Below are 27,632 nucleotides of genomic sequence, written 5' to 3'. Positions count from 1 at the left end.
TACCGCATCCAGTGACATACACCCAGACACCACACCCACGGCACCACATACGTCCACTACACACATACAGCCAGACACCAAACCACCAGACACAGCCACTACACACATACAGCCAGACACCACAGCACAAGATACAGCCACTACCGACATCACACACCCAGACACCACACCCGCAACACCAGACACAGCCACTACACACATACAGCAAGACACCACACCACCAGACACAGCCACTACTGACATCACACACCCAGACACCACACCCCTAGCACCGGACACAGCCACAGACCCAGACACCATACCCACACTACTAGCCACAGACCCATCACACATTGGCAAGGGACAGGAACATTGATCAAACAAACACACACACTGACATGCACAAACAGCACACACATCCATACCTCAGACTTCACATCCCTCTGCCTCCAACACTTAGCGCCTTGCCTTATCTCCTCCCCAGTCTTCCAAAGAACTTACCATGTTTGCCCTTGACCTCTTTCATGCCACAGCTGCCCCCCCTCAAACCCAAAAGGTCTTCTTTCCCAACCCTACCCTAGCCTTTCTCTTCCAAGTCCACCCAAAAACACCTGCCACCACACTAAACCCCTCCCTACCACACAAGGCCGTAAAAAAAGTGAAACCACCAGTCCTGCAACCAACCTACCCCCTCCCAAAACCAAAAGGACCTCTTCTCCACCCCACCGCAGATCTAAGGCGAAACAAAAAATTACTAAACCTGTTTCCCTCCTCCCTATATCCATCAAGCTTACAGAATACCTTGTTTGATCAAACCCAGCCCTCTTAATTCCAACCACATTCCACCCAAATAACATCATTCAGGTGCCTAGACTGCCCACTAGGTGCCTCTTCCTGGGGAGTTTCCCTGCCAGTGTGCTGGTAGGCACGTTAGGTGGCACAGCAGTGTGCTGGACCAAATACTGGATTTTGGACTGACTACTGGCCTTCATTTTTGGATCCCAAATTGTACTCCATAATAAACAACTGCTTTGTTGAGAAACCTTTGTCCGGTCATTGCTACTGATTCTTCCTGTTGTTATTGGCTAATTTGGGATTTGGGACTACAGGTTGTTTGTTTGACAGTAATAGCTGATCCATTTCCAGTGGTAACTTTGGTCAGACCATGGGACAAGTTATAGTGTTACAGAGTACAAGGGTCAATGTTCAATGGATGCATGTCGGATGAATTCCAATTGGGGCTGATGTTGCATTTGGTGAGATTTGCTATGGTAAGTATTGCAGCTTGACTTGGCCTATGCCCATGTCTTTCGGTTTTCTGTACTACCTGAGATGTAGGGTGGATATGTGTTTAATGTGTGAAAAGTACGTATTTGTTTCTCCACACATGTAGGGTGTTGTATGGTCATACCTAGTTGGTACTTTGGATGCACATGTACCCTTTTTCATGCGTGTTCTTTCCACATACTTTTAATAGATGTTTGACAAGTGCTGTTGGTGCAGTGTTTTTCTTTAGGGCTTGGACTTACACTTTCGCCACATGTTCATGCTTTGTGACCATATTGGTTGTCCCTGAAATACCTCATGCCACAGGTCCTGTGCACATGGAGACATTAAAGAAGGTGCAATATGGACTGTGGCCTTGGCCTGTTGCCTTTCAGGAGTCCCCCTGGTTTGGGTAACCCAAATCTGCATGGAGTATTTACATTGTGGCCTTTAAATGTATGAGACTGTAATTTGTGTGAATTCTGTTTACTTGACTTTCCTTTTTCATGTGGCAGATGTATGAAGGCTCATTACAGTGCTTTAGCAGTAGAGCTGTTTTATTTTCCCCGAGATATCCTTACTGATGTATGTTCGATGTCACAACAGGACCTAGCTGATGAGCAATTTGAGGGTTTCAGAGAGGATGAGCTATGTTATTTATGAGGAGGTAATGTGTCATGACACTGTTTATTGTACACATCATAACACCACATTCTGAGATGTCCACACATGTAGTTTGTTATCACTGATCTGGACATAGAGGGAATCATTCACATGTGATGGGAACATACATTTTGTGATGTTACATACAGGGACCCACAAAATATATTTGGACCAGGGTTACAGCGCCTCTAGCCTTATCCACGGTGTTGTGGCTCGGGGTGGGCGGGGGGGTTATGTAGTGTCACAACTCCATGATTTATGTATTGCGTGGAACAAAGTTGACTAGGAGTGCTTTCAGTCAGGTGATGTGAAGAGTGCCTGTAGATTTTCACCAGGGATTTTTGACCTGCCCACACAGACACATGCACATGCTTTCTGCCTTCTATGTTGTGGTGGACTTGTACAGTGTTCTAAATATTGTGTTTCATTGTGTTTTTCGTCTTATCCACAATAGGACTTTGTGTGGGATGATTGTACTGGGGGGAGGGGGTCTCTCACAGGGGCGTAGCTGATGTACATGAGGGAGTGGTTTACAAGCATGTAAGATGTACATCTGTGATTGGAATATTGTCCCACACAAACGATATATTCCTACTTTTGTCAGTGCACAACATCAAGTTATCTGATACAACGAGTTACATTGCATCTACAAGAAGCCAGGACTATTGTATTTGCCAATGGTTATTAGTTGCATTAGTTATTGGAGCAACAACTGTGTGTGACTTCATTGCAGATAATGCGTCAGTTCTGACCTGACAACACTGGGAATAGAGAATTGCAAGTCTCTTTGCAGTTACCTCTGCAGCAGTGGAAGGTGGTACTGCTGCAGAGTTGATTTATTTCGCACCCTGAGGGTGAGGGCAAATATGGAAAGTCCAATGGGACCCGTCTCTGCATCTGCTTTTTCGACCTGCGGTGGCTAACCACCGGCAGACCCCCAACCACTTCAAGCCCTGCTACACAACTCTCACTACTCGCTCTTTCCACTGTCCCTTCAGGCCCCCTCATGTCCTGCTTCTCATGAAACATGTATTAGCAGGATGTCCCAGCGTGATGACTTGAAAGCATGTTGCTCACACCCCCCACACTCATACTGAGCAAGCTACACCCCTGCTTTTCCATGGCAGTGCAGTGATTTGCTGTGGACTCCATATACACGGATAGGTGTGACACTTACCTGTGTTTGCATCCATGACGGTGTTGATTGTGGGTGTCATCGAACAGGTACAGCAGCGGCAGGATGTGTGTGTGTGATAGGCTCCATGTCAGCACAGGACATGAGAAGCTGTGCACAGGTGAGTTTTGGCTTTCTATCCCGCCCTTTCCACCAGCTTAGATGAGGTGATTGTACCGACACGGTCAGCTCGTCAGAAAGATGCATCGTAATTGGGTGGGCAGTTCGTAAGGTGGTCCACTCTCAGACTGGCTACGTTGGTCCTTTCCAACACCCCTGCAGTCAAAATTTCCTGGTGGAGTTGTGGTGACTGCGGCAGTCGGAATTCTATGTATACGAATGCATCGTAATATGGCGGTCAGAGCGACTGCTTCAGATGACCCGACAGAACCACTGTTTTTCTTTACATATCCATGCCCAGGTTTTGAGGGACACTGGATTGCCCCCTTGCTAACTAAAGTCAGATGATACTGCTGCGGTCCGACCGCCTCCAACAGGAGTGTGGAAGCCGGTCCATCCGGCATCGTAATGAGGCCCTTAGTACCTGTCAGTAGACGCATTCAACATGTTAAACCTTCTCCTAGTTCTTTGCATCGCTGTAAAATGGGACTTTAGCTGTGTTTCAATAGCTTGCCATGGCTGTGATCACAATTGGGATTGCTCCCTCTAACAGTCTAGGATGCTCCTTTTCAGGTTAAATGTGGTGCCGAAACCTTTACAAAATATAAAGGTGGTGGGACATCATGTTAGGAGTTGGGCTGCATCTGTGCCTGCCAGATGAACTAATTGGTCCAGTTACTAAACCACTTTTTATTTCACCTTAAGCTTTTCAGTGAGACAATCGAAGCACTCAATTATCCTTGGTCAGAAGTCCCAGTTTGTGTTGGCGCCCCTGTGCATTCGGATGGCAAATGCTTTCCATACCACAGCGAAGGCTCTGGCTATAAAGCTACAATTTTGCACCTTCTACTAAAAAAGATTTTAAACTGCCTGCTTGTTTCAAAGCCTGTTAGATGTTACATCACCCCGAATTTATATACTGACCTCCTCCTAGCTTTGCAAGGGAAGTGCAGCTGATGCTCTCTTGTAGTCAAAAGTGAGAATGTCAGTTCGCCTCGGTTCTACCCATTTCGGCAATGTAGTACTCCGTTTTACTCTGTTGAGCACCAGAGATGCTTTACACACAGGTTTTTTTTTCTACCTTCTGGATTCATTAGTCCTTCTCGGTGTTGTTTGGCAAGTTACTTGTAAAAAAATTTGAGGTCCACAAAATATTTTAGAGCTGAAGTCATTTATATTAAAGACTTATTTGCAATTTTGTTCATTTTTATTGTAGCATCAATTTTGAATTAGTCTGTTGTCTTAATTTGCTATGGCAAGACGTTTTTATAATTTATGCTTTCCTAAACTGTTTCCAGGACTCACCTTTCACAAATGCAGGAATGGGGTCCAACCTGAACCTTCTGGGCGATATAGAATGTGATGCAAGCATAATGGACGGCAATTCCTTAAATTTTGGAGCTGTTGGTGCATTGAGTGGTATGTTATATAAACGTTGATTGTTTAATGTATATTTGTTGCTTGCATGCAGTTGTGTAACGCTTGAGTAAAATATCAGTGAGCCCTAGATAATCATTGTCAAATGCATTCTCTTCCTGGGCACCGGTTATTAGTGAAAACCCAACAATTTTCTCAGTCAAAATATATGCAGTACCAGTTTGACCGACACACTCGATACAGTGTTGATGAACTAAAGCATCATTCTCGAACTGTTTTTAACACAAAAATACTGTTCAGTTGAAAGGCATGAGGGATTCGTCCCACGCGGATAAATACAATTTATTTCTGGCCTTTTAAAGTCAATCCATGCCGCTTCAAATTATTTTATAATTCAGACACTGGGGCAAGATGGGAGAGGACACTGACCAATTAAGGGTAAAACTGTGAAGCAAGTCCACCATGATAGTTTGGTGAACCGATCTTTTTATTGGCATTCAGTGAGGCAAAACCAAAAGAAATAAAGAAATCCTTTACATAATTTATGTATTCACTTCAGGAAGAAAGAGTAAACAATAAATGAGACGGTTACTGTAAAATGCATCTTAGCATAGAGGCCATATATCTTTTAATTTGATTCGTGTGGCCTATCTGAATCCTTACCAACAGTTTTTTTTTTTTTTTTTGATAACCAATTTTTATTGATTTTGGTTGCAACAAAGAAAACAGCACCATACAAAAGTACATCGTAAAAGGCACGACCAAGGCACAAACATATCACATTGGCATAAAAGGTAGACGAACATAGGGCCGATATTGGCATACCCACTCCCAATCTAGATTGCGTAGCAGTCCAAATGAGTCTTCTATCACCCCAACCCACTTGTCCCACATTCGACGAAATTTCGTAGGACAACCACAGGCCACATAAAGAGGCCTTTCCTGTGCAGAACACCAGTCTACCTCTCTGTGCCAGCGCACCAATGTAGGTGCGGTAGAGTTCAGTCAGTGAGCTGCAATGTCCCCCTTGGCTACTGCTAGTGCTGTGTTAAGGAAAAGCTTCTCAGCCCTGTTGCCATCCAGCCCCTCGGTGATGCCCAGGAGAACGTGTGTAGAGTCAAGAGGAACCTCCCACCCCAAGACCTCCGTGAGCTCCCTCGTTAAAGATTCCCAATAACCCTGTATCTCAGGGCAACGCCATACCATATGATAGAAGTCTGCCTGGTAGTGAAGACAGCAGGGGCAGAGGGCATCAGGTTGAAGGCCCGCGCGGTGAAGACGCAGCGGTGTGAGTTAGGAAGCATGTAAGAAGTATATTTGGACTAGCCGAAGCCTTGCCGAGACCGCAATTATTTTAAGAGCCATCAGGGCGTCTCTCCAGTCGACGTCTTCCAGGGACCCGAGCCAACCCTCCCACTTGTCCCGGAGTTGAGAGAGGGAATTGGGGGTGTTGTTTGTGAGGGAACGGTAAATACGGGAGATACCTCCCCTTCCCAGTTCGCCAGTCATGACCTGAGCTTTGGGTGGACTATACTCGGGCAAAGAGGTGCCGTCCGATATATAGGGGCGGAGGGCATGGTGTAGCTGCAAATATCGGAAAAACTGGGAGGAGTGGAGGGGGTGTTGGGCCTGCAAATCCTGAAAGGAGCGTAGATGAGTAACGCTCCAGACATCGCCCAGCAGGGAAATCCCGATGAGGTCCCAGGCCGGAAGCCTGGAAGAGAAGCAACCTCCCGGAGCCTGGTGCCGCACCACAAGGGGGTATACCGGGTCAGCCGACCCGACCAGCAGGTATGACAAAGGGAGGCACGCCAGGCCAGGAGCACTCCGCGTGTGACCTCAGGGAGAGCTTGGGGAACAGTGTCTCCGGACAGCATCCCCTGGATAGTGGGAAAGCCTAGGATGTGCAGTTCCAGACGGTACGCCGGGTCGGACCAGCCGCCTTTAAACCAATTGTGCACCGTAAGGAGCCGGGTCGCTAAGTAATAAAGATATAGGCTCGTCATCCCAAGACCTCCATCAAAGGGCGGGATTGGGCACTGGACCAGGGCCAGCCTGGGCCTCCGTCCCCCCCATAAAAACTTATTGGCCAAGCCGTCCATCTCACGGAACCAGGACCTAGTGAAAGAAAGATGTGTATTTTGAAGCATGTAGAGAAAGCGAGGTAGAATCATCATTTTGAAAAGGGCTATCCTGCCTAAAGGGTTTAGGGGTAGTGTACGCCATTTAAGGAGATCAGTGCGGACCCGCTTAACCAGTGGGGCGACGTTAAGTGACCAAGCAAGGTCGGGGAGAAGGGCCACCCAGATCCCCAAATACTTGAAGGACTGCCGCCGAAGGGGGATAGTCGACTGCCAGTCAAAGCATTCACGTGACCAGTGAAGGGGAACCAAAACGGACTTGGCCGGGTTTAACCAAAGGCCGGAGGTGTGCTCAAAGAGGTCTAGGGCCCGAGGGCATCAAGGCCCCGATCGGGCCGGGTCCGCCAGAAACAGCAGCACATCGTTTGCATAGAGCACGATCTTATCCTCCTCAAAACCGGGCCACCTCCATCCAGTGAGAGAGTGGTCAAATCGAATAAGGCAGGCAAGGGGCTCCATTGCCAAAGCAAATAGGATCGGTGAGAGGGGCACCCCTGCCTCGTACCTCTTCTAATGGGGAAGGGACGAGATAGAGCTCCATTGACAAGGACCTGCGCCCGGGGCCGACAATACAGCGTCCTCACCAGGTTGCGAAAAGAGATTCCGAAGCCCATCTGCTCCAACACTGCCTCCAAATAACCCCAGTTGACCGAGTCAAAAGCCTTCTCAAAATCTACAAGGAGAGACAAATAGGGGGACAGCAAGTCCCGGTTCGCAAGAGCAAGATGAAGGCGTCTGAGACAGTGCCTAGTCCCTCGGAGAGGCATAAAGCCGCATTGATCCGGATGAACCAGACTAGCCAGGTGTGGTCTTATGCGGTTGGCCAGGACAGAGGCGAAGATCTTAAGCTCGGTGTTAATAAGAGAGATGGGACAGTAGTCCGAACAGCAGCTCGAGGGGGGCTGAGACTGAGGGATCACTACAATAGTAGCTAGGTCCGTCTCCGGGCGGAAAGAGCCGCAGTCCACCGCTTCATGGTACATCGCCACTAGAGGTGAGACCAGGGTGTCTCGGTAAGACGCATAAAATTCTTGGGGTAGCCCATCCGGTCCCAGTGTCTTACCGGACGCCATGGCATCTGACACCTCCTCGGGGGTGATCAGGAGGTCCAGTGCCTCCGCCTCAGATTCACCGAGGCGCGGAAGCGGGAACCGTTCCTGCCGAAGGAGCTCAGGGAGCGAATGACTAGGCGCCCGTGCTGAATAGAGGGTGGCATAGTAAACTGCAAAGCATTGAGCCACCGCTGCAGGAGCACGGTGGATCTCACCGCTAGTGTCAATCACCTCTGGTATTATACGGTTGGCCATAGGGTAAGTGGCAAGGCGATGAAGGAGTTTCCCATTTTTATCTCCCCAACCATACACTCGGGCCACGGAAGATCGCCAAAGCAATTTGGCATCCTCCAGGGAGGTCTGTCTGATTTCATCCCTCAGGAACGCAAGCCTCCTGTCTTGTGCATCGGTTCTATCTTCAGAGGGCAGTGTCTCGAGCTGGGTGGCCTGCGCCTCCAAAAGTGTGAGCTGGGAGTCACGCGCCGCACGGGCAAGTTTGAGTTGGCCTTTGGCGAAGCCCCGAATGGTGGCCCTCCCGGCCTCCCAAAGGGTACGAGAGGAGGACACTGAACCTTGATTAGTGGTGAAGTAGAGGCGAAGCTCAGCACTTACTTGGTCTTTGAATTCTTCGTCCTGGAGAAACCAGGCATTGAGTCGCCAGATTGGGCGCGAGGATGGAGGGAGGGAGCCTATGTGCAGCATCATCGGGAATGGTCCGACAAGCCTCTGGGAAGGATAGAAATCATTTGAATTGCAGGAAAACGTGGCAGGAAAACGTAGTCGATGCACACGTGTGTGTGGTAAGAGGCTGAGGTATGGGTGTATTGTCGCGCTGTCGGGTACCAAAGCCTCCAGGCATCCCCAAGACCCAGGCTGGCAGCGAGGCAGAGTCAAGGCCGGGATCCATATCTGCGTTGAAGTCACCCCCTATGACGGTCATTCCTAGGGGCAAGACAGCAACCACTGAGGTTAGTCTCTTGAGTGTGGAGGCCAACAGGGTGGGAGGGGAATCGACAGCCAACAGGTTAAGAGGGCGATCACCGAGAGTCCCCTCCAGGAGAATAAAACATCCCTGAGGGTCGTGTGTAACTTTATGTGCTACCAGAGGAAGGGTGCGACGCACCAGAATAGCCACTCCCTTCGACCCCCTACTAAATCTAGAGTGCCAGTCTCTGCCATAGCCATACTGCACCAGGAAGGGGCAATGATTGCCCATCAAGTGGGTCTCTTGAAGCAGGATTATGTCTGCAGCTTGACGCTGGGCATATCGCAGAACATCTGCGCGCTTGACCTTGTCTAGCAGGCCATTAACATTCCAGGACATTATATGGAGCGACGATGCCCCGTTAGAATCACCGGGCAGGGGGAAGTCGCAGAAGGGGCCGGATAGCCGGTGAGTATAGCAGAGGTCGTGGAAGTGGGATTGCGGTGAAAGCTAGTGAATATGTTGCCAGAGTGTTAGGTGGTACGTGGTCATCTAGATGTAGAGATGCGAAACCGGTGCAAAGAACAAAAGGAACTAGAAACAAAACCAACAGGGGCTGCAACCCGAAGTCCCCCCAACCCCTCCACCCCTTTCTTCAGGAACGGAAGCATCTGTCGCCCGAACACTGAACAGTGAAGCGAAGGGACCAAACTAAAATGCTTGGAAGCAGGAAATCGTGGAGGACCCCTCCTCGTAGTAGGATGATCATATCTGCAGCCATCGGTGACAAATTAGTAGTTAGGCAGAGTGCTAGCACTGGATGAGACCGGCCAACATTTGAAGAGATAAAAGAAAGGTTCAGCAAAAGTTTCAAGCAGGTCCTGGGAGGATCGTCGGGCTGCGGGAGAGATTAGTGTCCGGTAGGTCCAGCAAAGACTGACGAGGTGAAGCAGTTCCGGGGTCGCAGCGGCCCGAGGAGCCAGAGCGCTGCCTGGCAGGGAAAGTCTCACTAGGTGGTTTGGGCGTAGGCTGCCTTGAAGGGCCCATCGGAGAGTCCGAGCGTGCGCGCCTTAGTCCCCTGCGTCTACCAGATCGCCTGCGTCTCGGTCGGAGGACCGGCATGTCCCGCCGGGCACCACCATTGCCGCTGGAAGGGGCTGGGTTCGGGGCGGTTAGTCTCAACCGACAGTCCTCTGTTGCCCATGTCCATGCCTCCTCAGGAGTATCAAAGAAGAAGGATTTGTCTTGAAAAACCACTCGCAAACGGGCCGGAAAAAGAAGCCGATACTGGATGTTAAGCAAGCGAAGTTTTTGCTTGACCTCTTGAACGATGTGCCCTCTCGACCGTGAACCAGGGGGAGAAAGAGCCCTCGGGCATCCAGGAGCGCAGCCAGCGCTCCACGAAGTCCGCTGTCCGATCCTGCTCCACACCCTCAGAAAATCCGATCAGGCCAAGGTTGTTGCGACGGGACCGATTTTCAGCATCTAAGGCCCGCCGATGCAGCTCCTGCGTATGGGACTGGAGTTGAGTAACCTGAGCCTTGAGCTGTTGAACGTCGTCCACCACGGTAGATATGCGAGACTCCCTTTCTTTAATCCAGGCAGTAGCTTTACGGAGGTCCTGCCGGATCAGGGGCATGTCCACTCGGACTTCCGCGATCTTACCCTCGACCGCAGATTGCGACGTGCAGATAGCCTGGAGAATGGTAGAAAGGTCTGCCGCGGCAGGAGTTTCCTTGTCTGCGGGACCACCAGTTGCCCCGCAGTCCATGGTGGTGAACTGATCCATCTTGGTTTGGGTTGCAGGAGTCTTGAGCACCTTGTCTCTGCCCATGGCTACTGTTGAGTAGTGAGAGAACGCAGCGTGGGCTCCAGGCGGCCAGGCAGGCTGGGGAAGGGATGGCTGCCAAGGAGGAGAGAAAGGAGCCAGGCACGTCCAGACCAAACCGGTCCACGACCACTGTCGATGTCTTCAGTAGAGTATCCACGTGGGTCAGCGGGAGGAGACCAGGTGCACGGATCCACCGGGGGCCAAGGTTGGTGTTAAGCCAAGACTCCCAGCTCGCTGGAGCAGAGGGACCAAAACGAGCCACCTGCCGGCAAGGCGAGGGAGGAGGTCCGAGTCCCGGGAGGAACTAGTGGGAGGCCGGGACCAAGGAGACACCGCCACCCGATGTAGTGGCCGAGACTCACGGTCTGAGGCCGCAGCCGACCGCCACCTCCCAGCACAAGGCCATCCAGGAGGGACACCCCACAGGCGGGACCACCACTGCCCGAACCGGCAGCCGAAACACCCCTCACACCCCACCAGAACACATGGGGAAGTAGGGGGGGTCTCACCGCAGCAGGCCGCTCACCGCGCTCAGGCACCGCAACTTACGGTCAGGCAGGGTGTGGGGGACCGTTTAGAGCCAGGACTCCAGTACCACCTTGCAGCAGGAGAGATGGGGGAAGGCCACGCCAGGGAAGAGGCTGCCCACCGCCGCCTGATCGGCGGCCAATTCTCAGCTCCCCAGGGCAGCACCTCAGCGAGCCAGATGGTGACTGCGCGCACCGCCGCTCCGTAGTCCCACAACAGCTCCACCTCAGGCCCCAAGACTCAGTTCTTGTGTGGAGCCCCAGCCCAGGCAAGTGCCACCCAAGAGGCGGGGGCGGCATCAGAGGCGCCACTGCCCGAGATGGCAGTCGAGTTGACCCCGTATCGCTGCAGCACCGGGGGGGAAGTGTTCACAGCCCGGTCGGGCCACGTTACTGCGCTCCCACAGTCCGGGGCCAGGTAGAGCGCGGGGCACCCTCAGGAGAGGACCACCGGATCACTCGATGGGGGGACTGCCCCCCGCCGCCCGATTGACGGCCGACTCACTCCCCTTCAGACTGGCACCCCCGTGGGCAGTCAAGCAGGCAGGCACCCCCTCACCTCACAGACGTCACAGGGCCTCAGGCCTCCAGGCCTCCAAGATCAATTTTCGGGGAAGTCACCACACATGGATCTCGGCGCCTGTCCAGGGTGTCAGAGAACCCACAGTCACCATTCCGCGGTGGAGTGAGGCCACCGTGGAATCCCCGCAATGGAACCAGCGGCGGAGTCAGGCTCGCAGCAGGGCAGCAGTAATCTCCCACGAGGCAGCGCTGCAGGCACTCGGTGGGAGACTCAGACAACAGCTCTCCCCTGCCCGATCGGCGGTCGGACAGGCCTAGGGACTTCCAGATCGCAGGAGGATCCCACCTCCCCGCCGCGGTGATCAGTTTGCCGGATCAGGGCCCAGTCCAGGTGACGCAGCAGGCTACCAGTGGCGCAGCCCCCCGCCCCTCGAGTCAGCGGCCACTCAACTCCCCCCGAGGCCGATCCGAGGATGATGGAGCACGGCCAGGCGGGGGTGGGGGCGGGCGCCCGTACAGACAATAAGACGTGCAGCTGGGACAGGAGCACTGTACACGGCAGTACGGAGCCTGGGGGGGTCACAAAGACCACAGCGAGCCAACGATGCAGGAGAGTGAGAGCTGGGTGCCGCCATTCTGAGCCCACGGAGATTGGTGGCCAGCATCTCGGCTGATGTGTTCCCTCGCAGGCTGCCCGGTCAGGGAGAAATGGCAGGTAGGGAGCTCCTGTCACTGGCAGGCACACTGCGGAGGCAGTGGGGGTCTTTGGGGCACCGATGGCAGCGGATCTCAAAGTGGATGACGGAGGGGTCCAGAGCACTATCAAAGTGCGACCGCCATCTTGACGCGTTGGCCCTTACCAACAGTTTAGTGTGTGTCACTACCCATATATGTAGTCTGGTAGGTAGCTGGAATAGTTCTTTTTGGTCTTTGGCTATTTCCTGAAGTTATTTGGGTTCAGATGTGGCTTGTTCCAGGTCTTATAGATATGTGCGTATGGGCCTCCTCATATCAAGCGGCTGAGAAGAGGGAGGTTGGATCGCTGAATATGTTTTGGTCACTTGCTCTATGGGCAGGGCGTTTGAGCCAGGCCACAGAGACTACATTTGATGAGCAAAATTAATAAGGATATCTGTCGACTATTCCATTTGAAGAGGTCTGCATTATCCCCTAGAAGTGCTGTTTGGGAATAACGTTGACCTCAAACAAATTTCCAAATTAGTTAAATATTGCAGTTCTGAAATTGTGTTTGTTGGGCATAGTGCCATGCCATAAAAATAACACATCCGAGGTAAAACAATCAAATATATCTTTTGCCTTTTTTCATAGAGTAGTAGTTTGTTGTGAATACAATGGACATGAATGGCTTTTGCAAAAACCTCTTCCCTCCACCTGACCTCCTCTGATAGCGAGAACTTTAAGTTAGGCTATCTTATCTACGATCCCCCACATTTGCATTAAATTAACGACACACTGTATTCTCACTCTCCTTTCATGAAGAATGTAATTAAGCCATGCCTTGGTTATAACCAGGTAATGACTGCCTTGCAGGAGTATTGCTTTTGGGCCCTGCCAAGCCTAGTAAGAGAATGCTCCTGATGAACATCCTTAGTTTCGTTTTCCCATAGATCCCCAACAATAAATTTTCAGCGTCAGCATCAATTTAATTTTTTTGCCTTTTTTCATTATTGTTCCCACTTCTGTCCAAAATTATGGAAATACCAGACAATTCCAGGCGGTATACACCAACATTCCCTCCGCCACATACCACTTCTATTACACCGAGGAGTCACCCCACCTCACCTCAAACGCCCTGGGTATTGTGTAATACACTCTGTGGAGCAATTCCTTCTGCACAAGAGAAGATCTTTGAAATCAACATCTCCCTGAGTTATATTAATGCTTGTCACATTCTCACTCCAACCCTGGAAGATGTTTTTTAACCTTCTGTGCCTCATCTATTTCTCTTCATGAAAATGGCCATTCTGAAACACCTTGTGGGTGTTTGTTTTGTCTTATTGAGAGGTAGGTGGCATGGGTTCCCTGCGGAGTGACTTTTCAGCAGAGCTTAATGGCTGTGCGTTATTTGGCAGAGTAAACACTTTGGGAGCATTCAGACTAGTTTTGATTCTATACAGAATCTTTCTTGAGGCCAGAGCAGAAGTTGAGTCTAACAATAGTGTTAGTTGGGCTATCGTATTAGACAGAAATAGTCTGTAACTACGTGATCAAACTAAGCTGATCTTATACTATTAAAGAAATAAAATGTCTGGTTTAAATTACTGTATCTAATGTACCTTAATCTAAGTAAGGCAGAAGTTGTTGATCCAGGTCCCTGAAGCAGATGTGTTCAGGCAGCTAATGCATTCTGGACAGAGAAGTCCCTAAAACGTCAGTAAAGGCACAATTGGAGATCATAGCGTGAAGGACTAATGATGTTAAGGTCTCCGAGGGATACGTACCGAACCCATCTCATTAGTTGACTTGTATCCTTCAACTGCTAGTTTTGCTAGAATTCAAGGAACTTCTTTTTTCATTTTCCTCTCTTGTGTGCTTCTTCCACCTACGCTTTGGCTTGCCCCTCGCTCTGCATTTTGCCTCCCACAGTTCGTCCTCTTTCTTCCCGTTGCTTTTCCTGCCCCATATCATCTATTTTTTCCCCCTACCCCATCCTTTTTTTTTTTTTTTTTTTTTTTTTTTTTACATTTTGACCCCTAACCCTGCATGTTTGATGCTCCCCTGCTCTGTTTAGAAGTCTCCTCAGTGTCTCCCTTTCTCGTCCCCTCTACAACTTTGTTTCACTTTTTCAAAACTTTGCCTGCCATACTATGGGCTGGCTTACATCTTAAAATATGTATTTATCCATTTCATAATGGCGACCATCAAGTGCGTACAAATAAGTAAATGCCGTGGGCAAAAAGAAAAGGATTTGTATGTTTGAACAAACCCATTTGATGATTATTGTGATGGAAGATTCATATTCACTGTGACTGCCACTCAAAAATGGCCTGTGTGAATCATTGATTATCCACCATGTCCGCCTTTGAATTGGTTGGTTTAAATATTACAAATCCATTCAAATATGTTTGCCATGGATACACGTGAGTACATTTCTAATTATCAAACAAACCAGTTTAAAGAGGGCTGCTGTGGATGCACATGGATTCAAGCCAACTATCGAGCAGAGCCAATAGGTTTCACTGGCAGGATCTGTTGGCTGTGTCGGTGCTTGTTATGACTAATAGGGGTGGGCGGAAAATTCCGTTCCGCCACCGTAGAATAAAAAAGCAAGCCACCCCGGCTCCCGGGCCCGGTCCTTGCTTCTGAAAGCAGCCAGGCCGGGGAGAGCCTCCCTGGGCCCCGGTGGACCCCTGTCTCCAGCGCCCGGACCCTCGGCTGGCTTGCAGGACGGGGGGCTCCCACACCCCGGGCCCTGCCGGACGGAGCACGAGCCCCGGGCCCGGTCCCAGCTTCAGACCCCTAGCCAGGCCGGGGAGAGCCTCCCCGGGCCCCGGAGGGCACCCTTTCCCCAGCGCACGGACCCTCGGCTGGCTTGCAGGACTGGGGGGCTCCCGCACCCTGGGACACTGGGAAGGAGCACAAGCCCCGGGTCCGGGCCCAGCTTCCGAACCCTAGCCAGGCCGGGGAGAGCCTCCCCTGGCCACTGTGGACACCCTTCCCCAGCGCACGGACCCTCGGCTGGCTTACAGGACGGGAGCTCCCGCACCCTGGGACACTGGGATGGGGCACAAGCCCCGGGTCCGGGCTCAGCTTCCGAACCCTAGCCAGGCTGGGGAGAGCCTCCCGGGCCGCGGTGGACACCCTTCCCCAGCGGCTGGACCCTCGGCTGGCTTGCAGGACGGGGGGCTCCCGCACCCTGGGACACTGGGACGGAGCACAAGCCTCGGGTCCGGGCCCAGGTTCAGAACCCTAGCCAGGCTGGGGAGAGCCTCCCCACGGGCCCTGTCCATGCTTCTGAAAGCAGCCAGGCCGGGGAGAGCCTCCCTGGGCCCCGGTGGACCCCTGTCTCCAGCGCCCGGACCCTCTGCTGGCTTGCAGGACGGGGGGCTCCCGCACCCCGGGCCCTGCCGGACGGAGCACGATCCCCGGGCCCGGTCCCAGCTTCAGACCCCTAGCCAGGCCGGGGAGAGCCTCCCCGGGCCCCGGTGGACACCCTTCCCCAGCGGCTGGACCCTCAGCTGGCTTGCGGGACAGGGGGCTCCCGCACCCCGGGACGGAGCCGCACCCTGGGACGGAGCTCCAGCACCGGGCCCAGCTTCCGAACCCTAGCCAGGCCGGGAAGAGCCTCCCCGGGCCCCGGTGGACCCCCTTCCCCAGGGCCCGTACCTTCGGCTGGCTTGCAGGACCGGGGGGCTCCCGCACTCTGGGACGGAGCCGCACCCTGGGACGGAGCTCCAGCACCGGGCCCAGATTCCGGACCCTAGCCAGGCCGGGGAGAGCCTCCCCGGGCCCCGGTGGACACCCGTCCCCAGCGCACGGACCCTCAGCTGGCTTGCGGGACAGGGGGCTCCCGCACCCCGGGACGGAGCCGCACCCTGGGACGGAGCTCCAGCACCGGGCCCAGCTTCCGAAACCTAGCCAGGCCGGGGAGAGCCTCCCCGGGCCCCGGTGGACACCCGTCCCCAGCACATGGACCCTCGGCTGGCTTGCGGGACAGGGGGCTCCCGCACCCCGGGACGGAGCCGCACCCGGGGACGGAGCTCCAGCACCGGGCCCGGGCCCGGGCCCAGCTTCCGGACCCCAGCCAGGCCGGGGACAGCCTCCCCGGGCCCCCGGTGGACCCCCTGTCCCCAGCACCCGGACCCTCGGCTGGAACCAAGGAGGGTTAAGCCCAGGCCACGTCCTCTCCCCGATGGCCTGCCCGGGGAGCCCATTTTTATCGACTATTAAGCCCCCACGCAGTGGGGGCTTACAGAACTCTGGGGAAGGACAAAAGTTGGAGTTAACCCGGCCGGCCGGCAGGCCGGCCATCTGGTCACCCGGCCCGCAGGGCCATCTGGTCGCCCGGCCCGCAGGGCCATCTGGTCGCCCGGCCCGCAGGGCCATCTGGTCGTGCAGCCAGGCGACCAGATGGCCAGGGACCACCCAGCCCCCCAGGTGGCCTGGGAGGGTGCCGTGCCCACTCGCCCTTGCAGTCCGGCGAGGGTGGCCAGGCACTCCGAGGCAGCCGCTCGGGAGGGCTCCTTCCCCGGTGCTGCTCCCTGCGCGGGAGCGGCGGGAAGGGGAGGCCAGGCCATCTGGTCACCCTGCCGAGCAGCGAGGGACTGTGGCCCCCATCCCCGCACCCCGGTGGGGCAGGGACGGGAAAGCCCCCGTGCCGGAAGGCACGTGGTGGAGGCAGCCTCCCGCAGGCCCGCGTTACCCCCTTCCGCGTCCCTTCCCGCCGGCCCGGCGGCAGAGGGACCCACCCCTGGGTGTGGTGGAAGAGGGCGTCCGCGGGCGCCCACGCACGGAGAGAGACAAAAGCTTGGCTCAGAGGATGACTTTCAATAGATCGCAGCGAGGTAGCTGCTCTGCTACTTACGAAACCCTGACCCAGAATCAGGTAGTCTACGAATGATTTAGCACCGGGTGCCCCACGAACATGCGGTGCACTAAGGGCGATGGAGGCGGCCCCCTTCCATCCGCGTTCCGGTCCCCAAGCGAGCGGCTCTACGCACCGGCCCCCCGAGAGAGGCCGGCTATCCCAGGCCAACCGAGGCTCCACGGCACTGCGGTATCATTACGGTTTAGGGGGGATTCTGACTTGGAGGCGTTCAGTCATAATCCCACAGATGGTAGCTTCGCCCCATTGGCTCCTCAGCCAAGCACATACACCAAATGTCTGAACCTGCGGTTCCTCTCGTACTGAGCAGGATTACTATTGCAACAACACATCATCAGTAGGGTAAAACTAACCTGTCTCACGACGGTGACAAATGTGTCTTTCTGAAAAATAAATATTTGTAATATATGTATAGCTAAAGATTAATGGAAGAAGACATGGGTAAATAAGTGTCTAAATACAGTGATGTAATATCTGACGTCATCAGCAGAGGATTGCGGTCGCGTGAGTTATAGTTGCCTGCACTAACTATAACGGGGGAATTTCATTGGTTTTTTACGAGTGAAATGTCCAGCTAACTATAACATGTGTGAAACCTATGGTTTTTTAAGTGAATTTGCAAGGTTTTTTAAATGCTAATTCGTAACTATAACGTGTGTGAAACCTATGGTTTTTTCAGTGAATATATATATATATATACATTACCTACTGGCGTGAAATTTTCAAAACTTTTGGCCAGCTCCGGTCCGCTCCTATCCTGAAAGTCTCGGGATGATTCGTGTACCGGGGGCTGAGAAAAAAGGGGGGTCCCAAAACGTGTTTTCCCCATGCAATTTCCCATAGGACCTTTAGCCGCAGCTACAGCCCGAACTGCTGAACGGAATGACACCAAATTTAGCAGAAAGGTAGACCTTGGTTCAGAGTCGTGCCTTTTGCTTAAATGATGTAAATCCGTTCAGTAGTTCCTGAGAAAATCACAAGTAAAATCACATATATATCTGGGCGGAGACTAACCACACATCTCATCGTGAGATCTGATTGGCTGTCAGCACTTCATCCAAGTGTTGGCAGCCATCTTGGGACCGATATACATGATAGCAGCTCATTAATAAGCATTGCAGTTAATAGAAGGTTTTAAGACTTTAGTTACATTATAAATCATTTGTTGATGGTACCATACTCATTTTAGGAATTGTGGTATGTTCTAAGGTGATTTTACCATGTGAAAAAGCCTTCTGCTGAGATATCATGAATCATGTTTGAGAGAAAACTATTTTCTCATGCTTTTCCCACAGAGGTTTGGAAGGTGATCGATAAGCTAAACTGTGAGCATATTTTCTGTAAATTCACATTATCTTTCACAGTCATGTGAGAATGAAGTCTGACATTCTCAGTAAAACATGTACATCCAACAAGGGCAGAGACTGCCAGTTGATTCCTTTGTGTTCTACTGCAGCTTCCCAGAGTGTTCCAAAGAACAACTAGAGCGCTAACAGTCCTACTTATGATAAGCGTATGGCACACCTGAAGCCATCTTGATTGGAATAAAGTGGTAACTGTTAAAACATTTAATTTAAAAAGGAACAAAATGATGGGTTTCATTTTGCCATAGAAAGTATGATTAGTGCTGCAGAAAGAAAAATTAGGGCACATTTTGAGTGACTTCTCAAATCATCTTCTATTTCATTAAAAAATTCTGACATGCACTTTCAATACCAGCAGCAGACTACCCTAGTGAGCAGTAGCTTTACTACAGTGATCTAATGAGCAACTAGAGTGCTACCATTCAGAATGTATGGCAAATGTGTGACTCATCTGAATGTCTTCTTGATGGAACCAAAGTAAACAAGCATTGAAAATGCAATAGGCCTCGCCCTCGTTTAAGTTAAAGCAATTCTGTTTGTAATTAGGTGGCTTTTTAGCTTTGCTTGTATTAGTGTTTTTCAAACTTTCATGTACATAACATGCATATGTATGCATATATGTATATGTATGTATGCATGCATTTATATTTATATAGATATGCAGATTATATATATATATGTTTATATATGTATATATATATATACACATACATATAAATGCATATGCATATATATGTGCATATGTGTGCGTGTAGAGGTAGAGAGGTAGAGAGTAGAGAGCGAGTAATAGAGAGTAGAGATTGAGTAATAGAGAGTAGTAGAGAGAGTAGCAGAGAGAGAGTAGTAGAGTGAGTAGTAGAGAGTGAGCATTAGAGAGTGAGTAGTAGAGAGTAGTAGAGAGTGAGTAGCAGAGAGAGAGTATTAGAGAGTAGTAGAGACTGAGTAGTAGAGTGAGTAGTAGAGAGTGAGTAGTAGAGAGTAGTAGAGTAGTAGAGAGGAGTAGAGTAGTGGAGAGGAGTAGAGTAGTGGAGAGGAGTAGAGTAGTGGAGAGGAGTAGAGTAGTGGAGAGTGGGTAGTAGAGAGTAGTAGAGAGTGAGTAGTAGAGAGTAGTAGAGAGTGAGTAGTAGAGTGAGTACTAGAGAGTAGTAGAGAGCAAGTAGTAGAGAGTGTGTAGTAGAGAGTGAGTAGTAAAGAGTAGTTGAAAGTGAGTAGTAGAGACAGTAAGAGAGAGTAGTAGAGAGTGAGTAGTAGAGTGAGTAGTAGAGAGTAGTTGAGAGCGAGTAGTAGAGGGTGTGTAGTAGAGAGTGTGTAGTAGAGAGTAGTAGAGAGTGAGTAGTAGAGAGAGTAGTAGAGGTTGAGAAGTAGAGAGAGTAAGAGAGAGTAGTAGAGTAGTAGAGAGTGAGTAGTAAAGTGAGTAGTAGAGAGTAGTTGAGAGTGAGTAGTGGAGAGTGAGCAGTAGAGAGCACTAGAGAGTGAGTACTAGAGAGTGAGTAGTACAGAGTGAGTAGTAGTGAGTAGTAGAGAGAGAGTAGTAGAGAGTGAGTAGTAGAGTAGTAGAGAGTGAGTAGTAGAGAGTGAGTGGTAGAGAGTAGGAGAGAGTAGTAGAGTGAGTAGTAGAGAATAGTAGAGAGTGAGTAGAGAGAGTAGTAGAGAGTAGTAGAGTAGTAGAGAGTGAGTAGTAGAGAGTAGTAGAGAGCATGTAGTAGACAGTAGTGAAGAGTGAGTAGTAGAGAGTAGTAGAGAGTGAATAGTAGAGAGTAGTAGTAGAGAGAGAGTAGTAGAGTGAGTAGTAGAGAGTAGTTGCGAGTGAGTAGTAGAGAGTGAGCAGTAGAGAGTGAGCGGTAGAGAGTAGTAGAGAGAGTAGTAGAGAGTGAATAGTAGAGAGTAGTAGAGAGTGAGTAGTAGAGAGTAGTAGAGAGTGAGTAGTAGCGAGTGAGTAGTAGAGAGTGAGTAGTAGAGAGTAGTAGAGAGAGAGTAGTAGAGAGAGAGTAGTAGAGAGTGAGTAGTAGAGAGTAGTCAGTCAGTGTCAGTCAGTCAGTGTCAGTCAATCAGTGTCGGTTGGTGTCAGTCAGTCAGTGTCAGTCAGTCAGTGTCAGTCAGTGTCAGTCAATCAGTGTCGGTCAGTGTCAGTGTCAGTCAGTCAGTGTCAGTCCGTCAGTGTCAGCTAGAGCAGCTCTGCTGACCTGGTTCTCTGGCTCTAAAGCAGCTCTGCTGACCTGGTTCTCTCTCTAAAGCAGCTCTGCTGACCTGGTTTCTCTGGCTCTAGAGCAGCTCTGCTGACCTGGTTCTCTGGCTCTAAAGCAGCTCTGCTGACCCGGTTCTATGGCTCTAAAGCAGTTCTGCTGACCTGGTTCTATGGCTCTAAAGCAGCTCTGCTGACCTGGTTCTCTGGCTCCAGAGCAGCTCTGCTGACCTGGTTCTCTGGCTCTAAAGCAGTACTGCTGACCTGGTTCTCTCCCTCTAAAGCAGCTCTGCTGACCTAGTTTCTCTGGCTCTACAGCAGCTCTGCTGACCTGGGTCTCGGCCTCTAGAGCAGCTCTGGTGACCTGGGTCTCTGGCTCTAGAGCAGCTCTGCTGACCTGGGTCTCTGGTTCTACGGCAGCTCTGCTGACCTGCTTCTTAGGCTCTAGAGCAGCTCTGCTGACCTGGTTCTCTGGCTCTACAGCAGCTCTGCTGACCTGGTTCTCTGCACTCACGATGCACGCACCCGACTTCGCGAGTTTATTTGTTTATTATAAGTACAAATATATTATTTTTATGAATATCTTAGACGTCACGCGGGACCCGCAACCGCGCAAGCATCTCGTACCGTAATGCGCATGTGTCGCAAATGCGTGGGAGCAGGAGTCGCGGACTGGTCGTATACCAATCGCGCATATGATGGAACTGAAAAACACGCAGCCGTCGCACACCGTACCCGGATCGTTCACGACTTTTCTAAAATGGCAGCTAGAATGCGCGCACCCACCGTGACGTGTACACTTTGAGTGCGTGACTCCGAAAAAAATTGGAACATTTTTTTTAAATAAAATAATATAAATATATTAAAATGAAAACAAGAAAATTAATCAATATTTCAGTTTGAATGTTTTACAAAAAAATAGGTATAACTACTATCACACTTAAAAATTAGCATTTAAAAAACCTTTGAAATTCACTGAAAAAAAACATAGGTTTCAGAGACGTTATAGTTAGAAATTAACATTTAAAAAAGCTTTGAAATTCACTGAAATAACCATAGGTTTCAGAGACGTTCTAGTTAGAAATTAGCATTTAAAAAACTTTAGAAATTCACAGAAACAACCATAGGTTTCAGGGGTGTTATAGTTAGCTGGCCATTTCACTCGTACAAAACCATAGAAATTCTTCGTTATAATTAGTTCTGCTAACTATAACTTGCGCACCCGCAATGCACTGCTGATGATGTCACATATTGCATCATTCATGACATGGTCAGTGACATCACTGATGACATCACTTATGACATCTCAAATGACATCGCTGATGACATCATCCAGTGAATGTGGTTTAGTTTGAAATTTAAATATGTTTTATATATATACCAATCTGTATTGAAGATTGAGTGGATATGTAACTGTCTGGATGGAGGATTTATTAGCTGTCTGACTGTCTGTTTAAGTGAGTAATTAAATGTGTCTCACTTAATACATGGATTAGTAACTAAACTATGTGAATGTGTGCAGCACTGTCTCTGTTGTTGTATAACATGCTACATCAGTTGATCACTAACTACATGAGTGTGTATATTAGTTATTGATTAGTTGGGTGAGTATTTGTATGGGACACTGTGTTTGTGTGTGGTTGGATGGGGTGTGTGTAACTCTATGCATAGATGTGTGAATGGTTGATTGACTAGGTGTATAGGTTTAAGAGGGCATGTGGAAACAGTTGTTTGGGTGACTGAGTGTATTTATTTGTGTGTTGGTGAGCGAATATATGTTTTAGTTGTACATCTTCAACAAAGTAAAAAAATAAAAGGCATTGTAAGTGAGAGTTGGTGTATATAAGTAAGTATGTGTAAGAGTCAGTGATTGTGAGAGTAACTATATGAATGAGTGTATAATTGTAATGGTGATTTTTTTAACATATTAACTATGAGTTACTATGTGTTTGAATAAATGAGAGGTTGTTGGATAATTGTGTATGTGAGTAAATGTAAGTGTGATTAATTTTTTTTCATGAGTGAGTAGGATGACTGCATAACCGACTAAGATGACTGCTAATGTGTCAATGTCTATATATGTGTATAAGTGCATTTGATACTGTTCTATTATTAGTGACTGCATGTATAAATGATTCTGTTGTTGAATGGGTAGATGTGTGTGTAGACTTAGGAATCAGTGAGTGGGTATGTAGTAACTGGTATTGGTGTGTCAATGGTTTCAAATATGGTACTCTGTATTTTACAGTGAGTGATGAAAGGTTATACTAGTGTATGATGAGGTGTATCAGATTGTCACGTGGATGATGTCATCAGTGATGTCACTGACCATGTCATGAATGATGCAATATGTGACATCAGCAGTGCATTGCGGGCGCGCGAGTTATAGTTAGCAGAACTAACTATAACGGAGGAATTTCTATGGTTTTGTACGAGTGAAAAGGCCAGCTAACTATAACACACCTGAAACCTATGTTTTTTTCTGTGAATATGTATATATATATATGCCACATGGGGCCCGCTGCTTTCCTGGGGCTAAGTTAAATAATGCATGGGGGGCTCCGGTCTCCCCACACAGACCCGGGCTCCCTGGGGCAAAAATACAGTAATTAAGGGAGTCTGTTGCAGACCCCCGGTGATCACCACCTCCCTGGGGCTTAATTTACGAAGGAGCTATGCCGCGCGGCCCCCCTCGTAGAGCCCTAGATGGCCTTGGGTGCAGCCAACCCCAGGGCTGGCTCCTGCAATGCCCTGGTGTGCCCACCCCCGGGACATTGCAGTTTGCTATGCAAACAAGTGTTCTGCTTTCAGCAAGCTTGAGCAGACAATGCTCTCGTTTGCTGAAAGCAGAGCATATCTGTTTCCCTGCCCGCTGTGAAGCGAGAAGGGAAACCAACATTGCTTTGAGATCCAGGGAGCTGCATGTTGGCAGCTCCCTGGGTCTCAAAGCAATGCCGGCTCCTGCAGGAGACTGAGTGCTGGCAGGGACCATGGGAGCCTTCAGGCTCCCCCCGAGTTCCCTAACGTTTTAAATGTGGGTGCCCTGCGTGGGACCGTGGCACTTACACCCCAGGCCAGGGGATGGTATCCCCTGGATCAAAATCAGCCCGGGTGGGGTGCCAGAAGCCTCCCTCCCTTTATTTTTTATTTTGATATTGGGTAAGAAAAGGGGACAGGCCGCTGGGGATGGGCTCCCTAGGGCCGAAAATGGCACGAGAGGGGGGTCACTTGGCCCCCCTTCCTTTAAATAAAAGAATAATTTAAAAAAAGAAAGGCCGTGCCCTGGGGTATGAGGTACCAGGGGACGAAAAAAGTCCAGGGATATGGGGCCATGCGGCGCCCCCTTCCTAAAATTTGCAAAAATTAAAATAAAATTTTAAAAAGCCAGCAAATTGCCGGAGGCTTGCCCTCTGCAAACGCACCTCCTGGCCCGCTACTGGTTGGGGAATAAAGTCCCCTTGGCTGATGAGGCACTCGGGGCTAAAGTGGACTTCTTCCCCCAAGATACAGCCTCTCACGCACGCACTTATTAACCTCTATAGCCACTCACAAACGTTGTATATCTAGGGACGCGGATCCTCCGTTGATCCGACAGATCTCCTGCTGAGATCTATTTGGCTGCCACCACATCAACTCGGAATAGTGGCAGCCATCTTAGAACTCGAGACTAAGTCCAGAGTTCGGAAAAAGCTATAAAAAGAAAAAGAAGACATAAGGGCAGGGTAGCGATACCTCTAGGCCTGCTGGCTGTGCGGGGGGGGCCAAACCCCCCCCCTTTTTTTTAAATGTTACCGCAATCATGCATTTAGTCCCCCCCACCCCAAGATACAGCAGGGTGAGGGGAGAGGTGCTGGGTATATTGTATGGGAAGTGATCTTGGAGACCCCAGGAACCCCATCTCCCAGGGCAGATAACTTAAACGAGACGGAGGCAAGGAGAGGCCCTGGAAAACCCATCTCCCAGGGCCTTCTTTCAAATAAAGAGGAGGGGGCCCAGTTGCCTCAGTTGTCCCCCTTTCCTGGACAATACAATGGCCCCGGGGTCCCATCCTCTTGGGATGGCTCAGTGATGCACTCTTGGACAGGGAAAGCTTTGATTCTTCCCACTCCGCAAGAGCAAAATAAACTGCTTCTGCTGGGTTGGGACAGGGACTCCCAGAAAAAAATACAAACCTAAAAGTGAATAATAAAAGAGCATCTACAGCCTCTCATTTATTATTTATTGCTCCTTCAAGGAGTGACTCATAATGCCCTGGGAGGACTATTTACATATGTTTGGTTTTTGGTAATGTCTCTAAAAGGGGCTGGGACATCACCCCAATTTCTTTTTTTATGTTGGGGGGCACTAAGGAGTCCTGCAGCCCCCCACAAACAACAGTTACAAAAAAAAACCTAAGTCTCCTGGGTCATTAAAACCATGACCTCAGGAGCACTTACCTTATTTTTCAAAAGCATTTCCCTGGCTGGATCGTTTTCCCTACAGTTGGGATTGCAGTGCCACCTAAGGGATGGTGTATAGTTGCCTTTTATGTGATACAATCACATAAAATGCAAGGCCTTTATGTACTTATTTTTATTATTGCATTTTTTTTGGATGTATAATGTTAAAAGGTAGACAAAGAGTTATGTTTGTTTTGGGTGTTTTTTCTTAAAGAAAACATAATATAGCACTGACTACTTATTTTCATATTTTTCACTTGAAAAATGTGGTAATAAAAACTTTGTAACACATGTAGTTTAATAAAACCTTACTAAATATTTCGTAAATCATCAATAACAGTAAACATTTGGGAACCAGGAAGTTAGGAATGACCATTGTCATAATAGTATTTCATTTTTTTTAATGCATATCGATGCAGCCTGGAGATTTGCTTTCTCCATGAGATTTCTCACACATATGAAAATTTTCAATTTTGGTGCAAACAGGGATGTTCCCTCCTAAAAAAGGTGTCCGCTTTGTAGTGGACATCTGTCCATTACGTATCCACAGGATGACTGTCTGTAGTGTCATGGCTTTAGAATTGACATGTCGTTGTGTGCTCTTCGTCATCAGATGCATCCGAAAGCATTCAAGGAATGCGGAGCCAAGCTTTTTATGGCTAGTTCTGAGGACGTTCGTCGGAGTCGTCATCTAGCGAGATCGAGACAGAGATCAAGATCTCCTTGAAGGTCTTCGCTATCCACTAAGTGTTATAAATAGAGAAAAAAAACTTTGAAGTAGAAAACTGTTCAACTTCTCCTTGTTGGTAAAAAAACAAGCAAGTCTCCTCTGGCTCCGGCAACCTTGGAACCAAATTTGTTGGAGATTTCCCCATTACTGATGCTGGTGGTTCTGAAGCAGACAACATTTATTTAACCTCTGCCGTACCTGGCACCAGGAGTGGATTCACCTAGCTTTATGCAAGCTATTATGGCTATATTTAGGAGATTGCCTGTCCCCTCTGGTGATCCGTCTGGCTCTATGGGATAAATAACTGGACGTTTTGGCATGCTACCCCCAACCACCACCACCTTTGGCGCTATACATGTTCTTCCTCGCACTTCCCACTTTGGCGTGCCACTTAGCCCACCACCTCCAATAAATATGGCGCTAAGGCTTCTACCAACGTCGACTCCAGTGCTGTAGATGGTGGCAGTCGACTCAAATATATTCTGATCCTACACTACATTCAACGCTATTTTTGGTGCCTTCTTAAACTCCACTGGTAGTGTTGGATCCCTTTCTAGGTGTAAAAAGACACAGGCTCAGGTGTGAAGCCTCACGATTATTGAAAGAGTGATCTGATAGAGACATCTAGCCACAGATTTCTTACCTTTGAATTTCCCAGGCGACAGACTGGATCCAGAAGATTTTTATGTCAGCAATACCCCTGTAGGTGGCATTGGTCATCACAGTGTGACATAATCTGCGCCGTCTGCGCCAGTGTGACATCTGTGTCACCTATATAGACACCACCTCGGCACTCTGATGTCAGTTCTTTTTTTTCCATGCCAGCCAGCGCAGATCCATGAAGAGAGCTACCCTCTGTCACTTTTTAACAGGCTTTCTTTGCCATTTTGTCAACCCCTTTTTTGGTGTGTAGGTTATTCCTCATGTCCAAGAAGACTTCTGGGTTCAACCCATGCGGCGTATTTCTCCGTGCCATATCGGTGACAGACTCACACCTGATTTGTCTTTGGTGCCGTACCATGGCTCCGAAAACTCTAAGGGAGTGGTCCCTGAAGCTGCTTATGACCTAGCACCCGGTACCAAGTCATTCTTCCCTGAGTTCTCGTTCACAGTCCCAGTAGAGAGCAAGGTCCGGGTAATGCTCCGGGAGTTCTAAGTGTTCATCTTCCCTCTCTGAATAATCAAGTCGGTCAAGTAAAAAGCACAAAAAACATTAGAAGGTGAAGCCTGCTTCGACGTAGCCCTGTTCATGGGCCGACGCCTCAGAGGAGTCTCTGTGTTCTAGGCCTCGTTCCTCTGAACCTCTGCTTGTGTTGGCTCTGTGCTTCCCCGCTTTCCCAGGAGCCAGAGCAACCATCGCCCAGCTCAAAGAATTTTATGATGTCCTGTTCCTCATATTTGTGCGGCCTGACCTTACCGGCGCCCCTTCAGACCTCGGAGGCTCAGAGGGGGATCCATCGGATTCCATGCCAGTGGCTCAGGCGCTGATGACCTCTCACCTCTCATGGATCTGGCGATGGATCCCGACCGACACTGGTTGTGCCATTGCAACTTTCCCTTGCACTTGCCCCGACACTGAGACTCCCAACACCGCCGGCGCTTCCTGCCTGCGCCAGCCCCATTCTCATCTCCGACGAGTTGGATTCCGGCGGCGACAGAACCCTTAGGTCCTAGGTCGGTTCCTTAGCCTTATTCTGAAGTGCTAGGAATTGAAAATGATGGGAGGGGTCGCTGGACCCATTACTAGGCCAGCCTTATCACAACATGAACTGGT

At 49.9% G+C, this 27,632-nt stretch overlaps 1 protein-coding gene across 1 annotated transcript in view; it reads left to right on the top strand.

Annotated features, from left to right (window-relative positions):
- Nucleotides 1–27,632, top strand: part of TASP1 (taspase 1) — a 662,603-nt gene that overhangs the window by 191,641 nt on the left and 443,330 nt on the right. Inside the window, exon 5 of the mRNA XM_085612698.1 lies at nt 4,501–4,621. Within this exon, the coding sequence (XP_085468824.1) occupies nt 4,501–4,621 (121 nt within the window). The remainder of the gene's footprint in view (nt 1–4,500; nt 4,622–27,632) is intronic.

This window comes from Triturus cristatus, chromosome 6 (genome assembly GCF_964204655.1).
Source record: "Triturus cristatus chromosome 6, aTriCri1.1, whole genome shotgun sequence".
NCBI lineage: Eukaryota > Metazoa > Chordata > Amphibia > Caudata > Salamandridae > Triturus > Triturus cristatus.
Note: the sequence above shows the minus strand (reverse complement) of the source record. Positions and strands in the feature narration are given on the sequence as shown.